The 13,275-nt window shown below is 42.9% G+C and overlaps 1 protein-coding gene across 1 annotated transcript in view; it reads left to right on the forward strand.

The window, feature by feature from the left end:
- LOC123246219 (protein sidekick-2-like) overlaps positions 1–9,712 on the forward strand; it is a 177,993-nt gene extending 168,281 nt beyond the window's left edge. The window contains exon 35 of the mRNA XM_044675152.1: positions 9,113–9,712. Coding sequence (XP_044531087.1) covers positions 9,113–9,466 — 354 coding nt within the window. The 3' untranslated portion in view covers positions 9,467–9,712. The remainder of the gene's footprint in view (positions 1–9,112) is intronic.
- The last annotated feature ends 3,563 nt before the right edge of the window (positions 9,713–13,275 follow it).

Here is a 13,275-nt window from a genome sequence, read left to right on the forward strand (position 1 = left end):
CCTGGCAACTGCTCCTGCAGGTGCTGCAGCTACACTACTAAAGACCCAGGCCAGAAAGTTCTTGCCACCAAAGTCTTTGGCACTGTTAAAGGGTTCGACATGATTTTGACAATGGAAGTGACAAAAAAGAGGCATCGTCATCTGTTTTTTCTGTTGCTCCTGAAGACCTTGGGACTTTCTCATCAGCTTTGTAGCTGAAACTTCCCACATATATTAGAATATCAGTTTCTTGAGAACAAGGACTGTCTGACTTTTCTTTTTGTGGTGAATGAAGTGTTTTGAACATCATAAACATAAGCTTTATTCATTCATGCATTCAATCAACAAAATAGAATGACAGATGAATAGATGGATAGTCGGATGGATATATGCATATGTACATATATGTATATAGATATAGATATATACCATGAATTTACCTTTTATTAAGAGCTGTAATATCAGAAAAGAGTAGTAGGTGATACTCCCTCTGTAATCTGTCCTGGTTAAGCCATCTGGAAAAATGTGTTCAGTTCTAGGTGCTAAACATCTATTTGTTACATATATATATATATATATATGTGTGTGTGTGTGTGTGTGTGTGTGTACATATATACATATATCAAATATATGTATCAAACATATACACACATACATATATACATATACATATGTATTATATACATGCGTGGCAGTACATTTGTTTATACACACATCATATACATACATGACAGAGAACATTGATTTGTTTGTTTACATTTTTACTTATCTATACATATGCGTTACATTTTATATATACACATACATTATAAATATGCATGTAGTTTTCATACATGCATGTAGATATATACACATACATATGTATATATAAAATAGATTTAGCCATCTTTAGTGATTAAGGGTATTTCTAGACTAGAACCTGTCCACACTAATGAAATAATAGATTGCTTGTCTACTATAAATGAAATTACATATATATTAAATCTATAAATGCATAAAACATGCATACATGCATATGTATGTATATTACACACACACACATGCACAGTACGAGAACTGGTAGAGGGAATAAAGATGTTAAGCCTGGAGAAGATGTAGGGAGCGTATAATAGTTATCTTCATGTACTGAAAGATTGTCAGAAGAGGGATTTGAATTGTCATGGTTGGCCCCAGATGGCAGAGCTAGCAGTGATAAGTGGGAGTTGCAGAAAATCGTATTTAGGTTTGATGTAGGGGAAAAAAGTTTAATAGAATTAACTCAAAGCAGAATGAGCAGCCTTGGAAGGTGGTGGGTTTAGCCTCTTCAGAGGTCTCCAAGCCAGGGCTGGAGAGTGACTTGTCCAGTACATGCCAAAGATGATTCATTCCCACTGACTAGATAGATGGCCCTTGAAGACCCTTCCAAATCTCAGGTTCTCCCATCACCCTAGTTCTTGCCTGGTCTGTTGCAATGGCCTCTTAATTGATCTCTCTGCCCCAAGTCTCTTGCCCTATCTCATTATCAGGTACATGGCTCTCCTACTTGAGAAACTTCAAGCTCCCCATTGCCTCCCTAATTAAAATCCAAACTTCTTATCAGTGACTTGAGTTGCAATACAAACTGATTCTAATCTGTCTTTCTAGGATTATTGTCCATTTGTTCCTCCCCTGCACATACTTTCCATTCCTTACAAATTAGACTATTGGCTATTTCCCAATCTTCTCTTGCCTTCTCTGATCTCCGTGACTTGGGAAATTCTGCCTCCAAGTCTGGACAGCCTTTCACAACTCTGCTTTTTCAGTCAGTCAATAAACATTTATCAAGCACCTAGTAGGGATAGGTAGGTGGCATAATGAGTAGATAGAATAGTGGTCCTGGCATCAGGAAGACCAGAGTTCAAATCCAGCTTTGGAAACTTACTAGCTATGTGACTCTGGGCAAGTGGCTTAATCCTGTTTGTCTCAGTTTCTTCATCTGTAAAATGAGCTGGAGAAGGAAATGGCAAACCATTCTAGTACCTTTACTAAGAAAACTCTGAATGGAGTCAAAAAGAGTTGGAAACAACTGAACAACAACAGTATGTGCCAGGCACTGTGATATTGAATTTTTTTTTCTTCTCCAAGAGGCCTTCTCTGACTCCCCCTCCCCAGATCTCTCATACTTCTCTGTTTGATCTGGTAGGTCTCTCCTGAGCATTGATGATATTTTCATTTGTTTTATACTTATTTTTATATATTTTGTCTCCTACTAGATTGTAAGTCTCTTGGACGCAGGGGATGTTTACTTATTCATTTTTGTCTCTTTAGGGTCTGCCTGGCACAGTGTGACAACACAGGGTAGCAGCACAGTAAACACTTGCTTCATTCTGATGAATGATCAAGTCTCCTCTCTGTGAAGATGTCTGCAAAGATCACACGAGTCTTCATCTGCACCCCTCAAAGTAAAATGGCAACTCTGACCAAACAAGTCATCATAGAATGGGATTTTACTGGGAGAGGATGGAAACAAGAGTATTTGTAGCATCTGTGGTAGAATCTATGCTTGAAGTTTCATGGTTCAATTTTCAGAGTTGTTCTAAGAAAAGCTCTGGGATGAACTAGCTTGTTTTGACTTAATAAAATTCTTTTCCTCCATCTGGACATGGGAGCCACAATTGGTCATAGAATAAGGCTGGAATCCGTCTATCCAACCAAAAGAAATATGCTCAGGCTTTCAGAAAACCTGAAGAGATGTCGTTTGGGACACTGGTAATGAACAAAACCTTTTAGGAGAGCAGATGGATAAAGGAAGGCCTAGAAATATCTGGTTAGGCTATGTCCTTGAGACTTTGTTGATACAGGGAACTCTCAGAGGAAGAAATTCCCTTTACCAGAACTGGTTATCACCATCCCTGTAACTTCTCTTCTCAGAGAGTTGCAGAGTACTAAGAAATTGAGTCGTACATTTCCATAGAGGTACTGAAATGTCAAAAATAAAATTTTTGATGCTAGAAACCTTCTCCAGTACCCCTTCTACCTATTCTGTCCCCAGAAGATATCACCACGATGAGCCTTCTTGATGGCCATAGAAGATTCCCAAGAGACAGATATTTTCTAGTTTGGGCATCCCATGTAAATCAAGATGACAAAAAGGTAATTGATGTATTACAACATACCAAAACTCCAGCTCTTCTGAAAATTAGGAGGCTGGGGTGGGAAAGTGCAAGAATGAAGTTCAGCCTCATAGCCAGAGCTCAGCAGGAACTTGGAAAACTCTCAGATCTCCTCCTATCACCCCTGGCCAGGGAGCAGTTTACCTTTTGTCCTTTTCTCCATTTCCTCATTTCCTCCCCCTCTTCTTATCCTCAGGATCCTCACTTATAAAGGCAGAAGAATCTCCTATGCATTAATAAACATTTAAATACATATAAAGTGCCATATATTTGCAAGGCACTCTTTCCATTTGTATACACATGCATATACACATTCAAAATGCATACATGTATTCACATACATGTATGTATATATGTATACACACAAATATATAGCCACTATGTATGTGTGTATATTGATAGATCAATATAAACAAAGAGAGAGAGAGAGAGAGAGACATACTGGCCATTTAATTTCTGGTGAAATCATTTCTCAGTGTCCCAGGAAATGTCCTAATAATAGAAATTTTAGAATTATTGCTGATCTTCTTCAGTTGAAGGAGTTTTATTATCAGGAATTTCCTATACCAATGAAATCACAGGTTCGTTTTTTTTTAAATTATGTGTGTATCTCTCTCTCTCTCTCTCTATATATATATATATATACATTATATATGTACACACATATCATATATATATGTGTGTATATATAACATTTTTATAGCAAGGGAGCAAATCTGCTATTTCATTAGTGTGGGGAACTCCTAGCACAGGAATTCTTTTAACTAGGGCAGAAAACCAACACTATAAGTTATTACTTTTAGGGAGTTTCCTCAGGCATTGAGATCCTAAATAATTTGGCCATAGCCAGACCACTAGGTATGTCAGAGGCAGGAAATGAACTAGGTCTTTCTGACTGCTATCCATCTCTCTCTCTCTCTCTCTCTCTCTCTCTCTCTCTCTCTCTCTCTCTCTCTCTCTCTCTCCATCCCAATCAACCCAGAACAAGCAAGGCCAGTACCCTGAAGCTCAGTACTGCTGCAGCTTCTTATCACATAGGTCTGCCCACTTCTAATTTAGCCCCATGTCAATCAATCAATCAACAAGCATTTATTAAATGCTTAATTTGTTCCAGACAGAACTATGCCTTAGGGTTACAAAAAGAAAAGAAAAAAAAAACCCAGTCCCTATCCCACCTCCCTCAAGGAAACATTCTAGTAGGGGAGAGGCTGTGTACAAGACAAGGAGGGGGCAACTAGGTAGCTCAGTGGATAGTCAGACCTAGAAACAGGAGGTCTGGATTCAAATGTGGCCTCAGATACATCCTAGCTGTGTGACCCTGTCAAAGTCACTTAACCCTTACCACTCTTCTGCTTTGGAATGATTCAGATTCTAGGGGACAAACTAGGTAGCTCAAAGAATCAGACTTGGAAATGGGAAGTCCCAAGTACAAATCTGGTGTCAGATACTTCCTAATTGTGTGACCCTAGGAAAATCTTTTAACCCCAGTTTCCTAGCCCTTACAGCTTTTCTGCCTTAGAATGATATGGATTCAGGGGTAACTAGGTGACTCAGTGGATTGAGACCCAGGCCTGAAGATGGGAGGTCCTGGTTTCAAATTTGGCTTCAGAGACTTTTTAGCTGTGTGACCTGGGCAAGTCACTTAACCTCCATTGCTTAGCCCTTACTGCTCTTCTGCCTTGGAACCAATATACTATAGTGATTCCAGGATGGAAGGTAAGGGTTTTACCAAAAAAAAAAAAAAAAAAGAATGATATGAATTCTAAGACAGAAGGTCTTTTAAAAAATGACCTGATAGAGAATAGATTGAAAGTAATTAGGCTTGTAGGGAAAGCTTCTAGAAGCTGGAAAGGGGGAAAAGATGTGTCTAAAATAGCCCCTGGAATCCTGGAATGGATGGATGCCTGGTATCATCCAAAAACTCAATTTAACCCCCAAACAACTCCAGCCTCCTTGGGGTTTCTCCAGAGATCAAATCCAAGCTATAGTAGGAAAAAAAAAAAAGATGAGATTTGAAGTCAGAGGGTCTGGGTTTGAATGCTAACCTTGCTATTTATTACTATTTAGTCTTTGGCAAGTCATTCTCCCTCCCTTGTTCTGTTCTTTCAACTCTAAAATGAATGAATGGTTGAATGAAAAAAAGCATTTATTGAGACTTATATGAGCAAACACTGTGCTAAGTGCTAAGCATAGCATTAGGAAAATTGGGACAATTCCCTGCCCTTCAAAAGCTTACACTCAACCTGGAGACCAGACATGAAGAAAGTTCATCATCAGAGCTGCAAAACACTGGTGGAAACAAGGGTCCATAGGTTCTTCTTAGGTTACAGAAATTGGTCAGATAACTGTGCTGAGACTGCAGGGCCTACAGGTGGGACACATGGTAAAGCCCAGAGAAACTTAGCAGTCATGGCAGTGCAGATGGTAAGACCTGGTGGTTCTCCATCTCATCAGAAGGAAAGCGTTATAGACTTCCATTGCATCCAAGGCCTATGAACAGCTAAGGAGCCCAGGCAGAGGGGAAGGCAAGGGAGAGGATGGATTCCTTGGGTGCCAGGGAGTCTTGCTTCTATTTGGAGTTCAGCACAAAGTTCCAAGACAACCTGGGGAAGAGGCAACAGGAAGACAATGGGTTAAGGTGCCCCTGGTAGTCATGGTGAGGGTGTTGGACAAGAGCAGGCTGGGTTCTTAACCTTTTTTTTTCTTTAAACCCTTACCTTCCATCTTAAAATCAATACTGTGTATTGCTGCCAAGGCAGAAGAACAGTAAGGGTTAAGCAATGAGGGTTCAGTGACTTGCCCAGGGTCAAACAGCTAGAAGTGTCAGGTCACATGTGAACCCTGGACCTCTTCTCTCTAGGTCTGGACCACCTAGCTTTGCCCCTTTAACCTTTTTTGATGTCAAGGAACTCTTTTGGCAGTCTGATAAAGCCTGTGGACGCTGCCTCAGAATAATATTTGAAATATATAAAATAAAACAAAATATACTACAAAAGAAGGCTGCTTTCTAGGGCTTGTTCAGACTAAGCATGGCTCCTTTGAGGACCAATTCTCAGGCAGGGATAGTCCAGCTTGAGCTTCCTTGATCCTGTGCCAGGGCTATATTCCAAAAAATAGTCTGCCTCCCTGACCCCAACCCTTTCCCAGAGCCTAACCTTAGCTAAATCCCTCCTCACGTCCCTGCTCCAGGACTTAAATGGATGGTAGACACGTGGCCATTAGCTCTAGCAGTTGTCAAATGGCACATCCCCTCCCTGACCCTGGCAGCTTGATGAGACTGTGGCTTTGCCCTGGCCTCCTTCAGCCAGGTGACCCTGGGGCCAGCTCTTTGTTGGGTCAGGGTGGGGGGGTGAGGGTGAGTGGGGCTCATCTCTCTCTGCCTTACGTGTCCCTCTTTGTTCTACTCGAGGCTAACAGTGAGGCAAATGGAATGAAAAGAACTGGTTTCTGTTGTGTATGAGCCATGTCACAGAGTTTGGATTTTCCATTGTCTAGCTCCTGTGGACAGGCACCACCAGCTGCCCTGCAAGCTGGACCTCTGGGCTAGGGCTAGTTGGTGGAGTTTTCCATGGGATGAGAGTTAGGGAAGTATCAGGATCTGAGTGCGGCATCCCTCTAACTCAGCTTTCAGAGGATCCAGAGATGCCTTGGCCACAGAGTGTCACCGTCTCAAGGGAGCGGAGAAATAGGTTAGCTTAGTGAGTAAAACCTTGTGATGAAAAGGGCAGATTCATTGAATGATATGATGCTAGAACTAGAAGGCACCTCAGAGGTCATGAAGTCCAACCCCTTTATTTTACAGATGAATAGGTTGGGACCCAGAGATATTAATTGCCTCACCCAAGATCATACAGGTGGCAGATCTAAGATTCAAATCCCTCCCCCAATCTAGGGCTCTTTCCGATATACTCTAGCATCTCTGTTGGTCCTCAGTTTCTATGAATCAATGTTCCCATCTGTAATACAAAGGTAATTACCACCATCCATTTCTTATACTGAAATTTTATCTATAAAGTGCTTTTAATTCCTAGAGAAAAATTAAGTATTGTCCCCTCAAGGTCTCCCTACATAATGACATATGGTTTAGAAATAGTCATTTCCAATAGGACAAAATCTCCATGAGAGGTCATGTGAGATAATGTAGCCTACAAATCATCAAAGATTGGTTACATATAAACTACCAGTCCCTCTCTTCATGGATAGCTCCCTCGTCTCCCCTCCTCTTTATCTGGAATCTCTCTGGCATCTTCTCCTCCGTTCCCACTTCTGGTGAGGAGGCCCTTCTGCTTGCTGATGCCAACTATATGACCTCCTCCCCTCCTGTATTCTCCAGATAATTGCCCCCACCATCATCCCTATTCATTCTCTCTCTAATCTTCAATCTCTTCCCTCCTACTGGCTCCTTTTCTGTTGCCTACAAACACTTCCAAGTTTCCCTATCCTTAAAAAAAAATTTTTAAACCAACACCTTGACTAGATCTTACCATGTCACCAGCTGTCACCTTATACACCTCTCCTTCCTTGCATGGCTAAATTCCTTGAAAAGTGACCCCTCGACCCTTCATTTCCTCTCCATTCACAGACTCTCTCTCTTTCTTTTTTTAATAAACCCTTACTTTCTGTCTTTTCTCCCCTTCTTTTGTCTCTGGACTCTGTTTTTAATTGAATTTTCTTTTTTTCAATTACACGTAAAAATAATTTTTGACAACCGTTTTCTCACATTTTTCAATTCCAATTCTCTCCCTTCCTCGTTCTTCCTGGCAGTGGTAAATAGTCTGATATAGGTTAGATCAGTGCTTTCATGCAGTAAATATTTCCATATTCCCCATGTTGTGGGTAAAGAATATATCACATATACAATAAAAAATTCATGATATTTTTGTAGAATTGATACTAAGTATTGGTTCCAAGGCAGAAAAGTGGTAAGAGTTAGGCAATGGGAATTAACCAACTTGCTCATCTCTATGCCTAGCTCTCCATCCTCTGAGTCACTTAGCTGCCCTTCAACTGTCAGTTCAGGGAGCAGCTAGATAACTCAGTGGATGGAAATCCAGGTGCAGATATGGGAGTTCCTAGGTTCAAATCTGGCCTCAGATACTTCCTAGCTGTGTGACCCTGGGCAAGTCACTTAACCCCAGTTGCCTAGCCCTTACTGCTCATCTGCCTTGGAGCTAATTTATAGTCTTGGTGAAGATAGAAGGTAAAGGGTTTAATTAAAATGAAAAAATTTTAAAAAGAAAGTATAAAAGAAAGCACTCTCATTAGAATAAAAGCTTCTTGGGGGCAACTGGGTAGCTCAGTGGATTGGGAGCCAGGCCTAGAGATGGGAGGTCCTAGGTTCAAATCTGGCCTCAGACACTTCCCAGCTGTGTGATCTTGGGCAAGTCACTTGACCCCCATTGCCCACCCTCACCACCCTTCTGCCTTGGAACCAATACACAGTATTGACTCCAAGAAAGAAGGTAAGGGTTTAAAAAAAAAAAAAAGAATAAAAGCTTCTTGAGGGCAGACATTGTTGCTTTTTCTTTGTATCTCCAGTACCCATCATTTCATAAATGCTTATCCATTGTTCAGAAAGTATCCTTTTATCTCTCATCTCATTGGGCCTTGACCAGCATAGTGCTATCAGATTGAGTTGGGAGATTTGTTCCTACTGAGTCAGGACCAATAGCGATCCACTGGCTGATCCACAGCTAGATCCTAGGTTTTTGGCCTCCCTATCCCCAGTTCTCCCTCTCTTCACCACAGGGTAATAATGTCTGACTGACTTATTGAGTTGTTTGGTTTTTTTTTTTTTAACTCTTACCTTCTGTATTAGAATTGTCATCGATTCCGAAGCATAAGAGTGATAGGCAATTGGGTTTCAGTGACTTGCCCAGGATCACACAGCTAGGAAGTATCTTAGTCCAGATTTGAACCCAGGTCCTCAGAACCGCAGGCCTGGCTCTCCACCCTCTCTGCTACCTAGATGTCCTTTGACTTGTAATCCTTTGTCCCTTCAGGGAAGCGACAGTGAATATGAGGTAGACCAGAACCACCAAAAGGCCCACTCATTTGTCAACCATTACATCAGTGATCCCACCTACTACAACTCCTGGAGACGGCAGCAGAAGGGCATCTCCCGGGCCCAAGCCTACAGCTACACAGAGAGCGACTCAGGGGAGCCCGACCACTCCACGGTGGCTAACAACAACAGCACCCAGCAGGGCAGCCTCTTCCGGCCCAAAGCCAGTCGGACTCCAACACCCCAGAACCCTGCCAATCCCCCCAGCCAACAGAGCACGCTCTACCGGCCGCCCAGCAGCCTGGCCCCTGGGTCCCGGGCCCCTATAGCTGGATTCTCATCATTTGTTTGATACTGGAAAGGAAAGAAAGAAATGGTACAAGATAATCCTCTTCCTCACCACATCCCCAACCCTCCCTCTCCTAAAACAAAACAAAACTCAGAATCAAGTCGACTTTTCACCTCCCAACTTTATTTTTCCAGAGATTCCAGGGGCTAGCAAAATCTCATCCTGAAAAGGAAGGGAGAAAGGAAAAAACAAGCTGATACGTGCACGTGGAAGACAATCAGTCCTAGTGAAGGCTGCTTTGAGGGTTGCCCAGTGACGAAGAAGCGTGTCCACAGGGCGGCAAAGCTCAGAGAGGGCCAGAGAAATCAGAATACTCTGAGGCAGTTAGCTGGGAGACTAAGCCCTTCTCCACTCCTGAGCACAGAACGACTGTCCCGGGCCTCGATCTCCCTGCTACATCCTCACGATGGCAGTTGGGGTGCAGGGTTGGGACATGGAGATGCCAATGCCCACGCCAATGTTTGCTGCCTCTCTCCACCAAGATGGGAACCCTTCAAGCCAAAGCCCTACCCTTCTCCATGCCCTCAACCCAGGGTGGCCTTGCTAATTCCTCAGGGGTGAGTCAGGGTGCAGTGGAAATGGAGAGAAAGAGGGTGATAGCGTGATCCCTTGAGGGTCTTGGGGTCTTGAGGTCTTGAGGTGAGTCAGTCCCTAGACAGAAAATGCTGGGCTCAATCTTATAGCCCCTCAAGGTGGAGTTGGAAGAAAATAACAAGGAATATATAGAATATAGAATAACAGAATACCATTTGGGGCATTGTCAGAGCCAACTCTGGGATAACTGGCCCCCCATTTCTGCCCGTGCTCCCCTCTTCCCTGGGTGGGACTCTGGTTCAACTCCCAACAAGTTTTGCTTTGTTTTTAACAAGAAAAAAAAATGGACCTCAGGAGGCAGCCCTGGCAGCCCTTTTTTACCTATCATTGTTAAGTAAGCAAGATGGGAGGTGGGTGATAGGACCTGGCAGCTAAGTCCTCTTATCACTTGAATTCTGTGTCTTGAGTGCAAGACTTAGGAGGGGCAGAGGCTGTCAGGGAGCAGGGCTGCATCGCTGAAGGAAAAGGTTCAGTTCAATGGGGGAGATGCTTGTTGAGATTAAGGATGAAGCTTGGAATCACCTTTTTTCCTTCCCTGTGTTTGCCCCAGCCAATGGGAGGTTCGCCAAGAGAACTATTCTGGAGAAGTGAGAAACCAAAAATGTAATTGTTGTTCCCTAAAGTCGGGAACTGAGCAGAAGACCGAGGTCCTCACCTGAACCAACCCCAGGCTTCTCCCTCCTCAGCCTCCAATCTCCTTCCATGTCAAAGGAGCACACTTCTCACAGCACAGAACAGGAAGCAGGGAGGAAAGAGAGGCTGGGCTTGGTATTCTGAAGGGTGATCAAAGCCTCTTATTTTTAAGAAGAGAAATCACTTGGATTTCTTTTATTAGCATAGCAAAACAAACACCCACTCACATTGGTGTCTCATTTTTCTGTGTCTTATACACACAAATACACACATACACACACACATACACACACACACACACACACACACACACACACACATTCAGTGCCTGCCCAGGAGTGAGGCTGGGGGAAGTTATATTAATGTCCCATCCCAATTGTCCACGTAGGCAAAAGAAAGGACAGCTGGAAGGACCAGATCTGTACAGAGACAGAGTTATGGCAGGGAGAGGTTAGGTTATGCCCAACAAGGGCACACACCATTTGCACATTCCCTAAAATATCCCATTTACAAAGAGCCAAAGACTCACCTCCCCAGAGGGGGGAAAAATACCTTTAAGAGAAATGGGAGAATCTGGCCACAGGGTATGGGAAGTTCCCTAGAATCAACCCTAGAAAAGGGCAGCCAAGAGGATGGCCTGGGAGACAAGAATAGCTGATAGGAGAAAAAAAAAAGTCCTTTCCCAAAAATGACCCACCATGAAATAGGGTTGTTTTTTTTTAAGCTACTTCCTTTGACTTTTTGAACATTCTCATGTCTGGAGATACTATATCTGTAAAGCAGTAGAAGCAGGGGGGACCACACCAGATCCCTACCCTTAAAAGAAGTGCCTAGAACACCCAGAGGCTGGGGAAGGGAAGGTGGACATCCTCACAGTAGCCATCAAGGTCAAATCAAGGATTTGAGTGTCACTATGTTGTAGAGGGAGAGGTGAGGACAGTTTACCTGACTAAAGAATGAAGCCAATGGCTTCCTGGGGAGAGCAGTGTTTGGTGAGATGATTTAGGGATGACCAGGTCTCTTTAAAAAAAACCATCAGAATATTAAAAGGTATAAAATTGGGTTAGCACAACTATGTTCTGGGCCAACATCAGGAGAAGCCTTAAAGGGGACAGAGAGAGGGAAACTAAGCCCCACACCACCCCCCAAGAAATGGCAAGAGACAAGCCACTGGAGAAGATGTCGTGGTGATTGCAGACTGGTTCAAATAGCTTGCCTTTCCCATACTGACCAGCTCTCTAGCAAAGATAACTAATTTCCATAAGGGGTTGGAGCCTGGTAACAGGGCAGAACCAACCATTGTTCCTTATGACCGACTTAGATCCTGGCCAAATGTGAAAGAAATGCTCTTGGGAGCCAGAGGAACAACTTAGCTGACAGGCTGTGCTCCAGGTGTCAAACTAGCTGGCAGAAGATGGCTCAGAGACAATTGTAGGAGAAAAGAAACTTCCCTAAGGAAGAGGTGTCTTAGAATGGAAAATCCCACCCTTGGGTATAGAGGAGGGACAAAGAACCCACAAGGCGGAGGTCTAGGATTTTGTATTTTAGTTTTGGGTTTTGTGTTTTTTATTTAATTAAAACCTGGCTCTTAAGCTTGGTGAAGGCCCCTTTGGCTTTGAGGGAAGAAAGAACAGGAATAGCCAGCATGGAATTCAAGTCTCAGAATACCCTTCCCCCAGCTCTACATCAAGCATCCCACCATCTCCATGGAAACACATCTGCCACTGTCCCCATTTGATCATATTGCTTTTTTCTTTTTCTCTCTCATTAAAAGAAAAGAAAAGAAAAAATGTCCCTACCCTTTCCCCAACCTGCAATATGTGTAGGTCCCTTAAAGAAGTTTCCAGTTCATTTTAGGGAATGGTTACAACTCCATTCCATTTAGAGTATTAAGAACTTTGAAACAGAAAAATATGGGTATATGTATACAGATATATATTATGCACATAATATATAGCATATGTGTGTATATATACACATGGATCATACAGCCAAATTTTCTTTTGTTGGGTTTTTTTTATGTACACACACTTTTTTTTTTTATCAAACCTGTGATTTCATTGCTACAGGAAGCTGCTAGTGAGGAATTTCCCCTACCAATGTAGATCAGCATCTTCTCTGCATCATATAACCTTAGAGCTGCCTGGGACTCTGTGAGGCAGGACTCAAACCCAGGTCTTCCTTCTTCTGAGGCCAGCTGTCGTTTTCTTATACCGCATTGCCTCTGGACACAAAAATATACTCATGCAAATTTGCATACACACACACACACACACACACACACACACACACACACACACACAAATACAACCCTCATCTGACCTCACACCCTCCAGTGCTTCCTTGGGGAGAGAGAAAAGCAACACCCGGGGCAGTGCCCACCTTCCTCTTGGGCAAGACACGGGTAGCCAGGAGGCTGGACCAGAGCTAGTGTTTGACATTTCTAAGGATAAAGAGCAGCACCAATGGGATTAAGCTAGCCCAAAGGTGAGTCTTCTTCCCAAACCAGATGTCCATCCATCTGGAAATTTGCCTTTTGCTGGTTATAGCCACATATGGGAACCCAGGTTTCTGGCATCATGAAC

This window comes from Gracilinanus agilis, chromosome 4 (genome assembly GCF_016433145.1).
Source record: "Gracilinanus agilis isolate LMUSP501 chromosome 4, AgileGrace, whole genome shotgun sequence".
NCBI classification, from domain to species: domain Eukaryota; kingdom Metazoa; phylum Chordata; class Mammalia; order Didelphimorphia; family Didelphidae; genus Gracilinanus; species Gracilinanus agilis.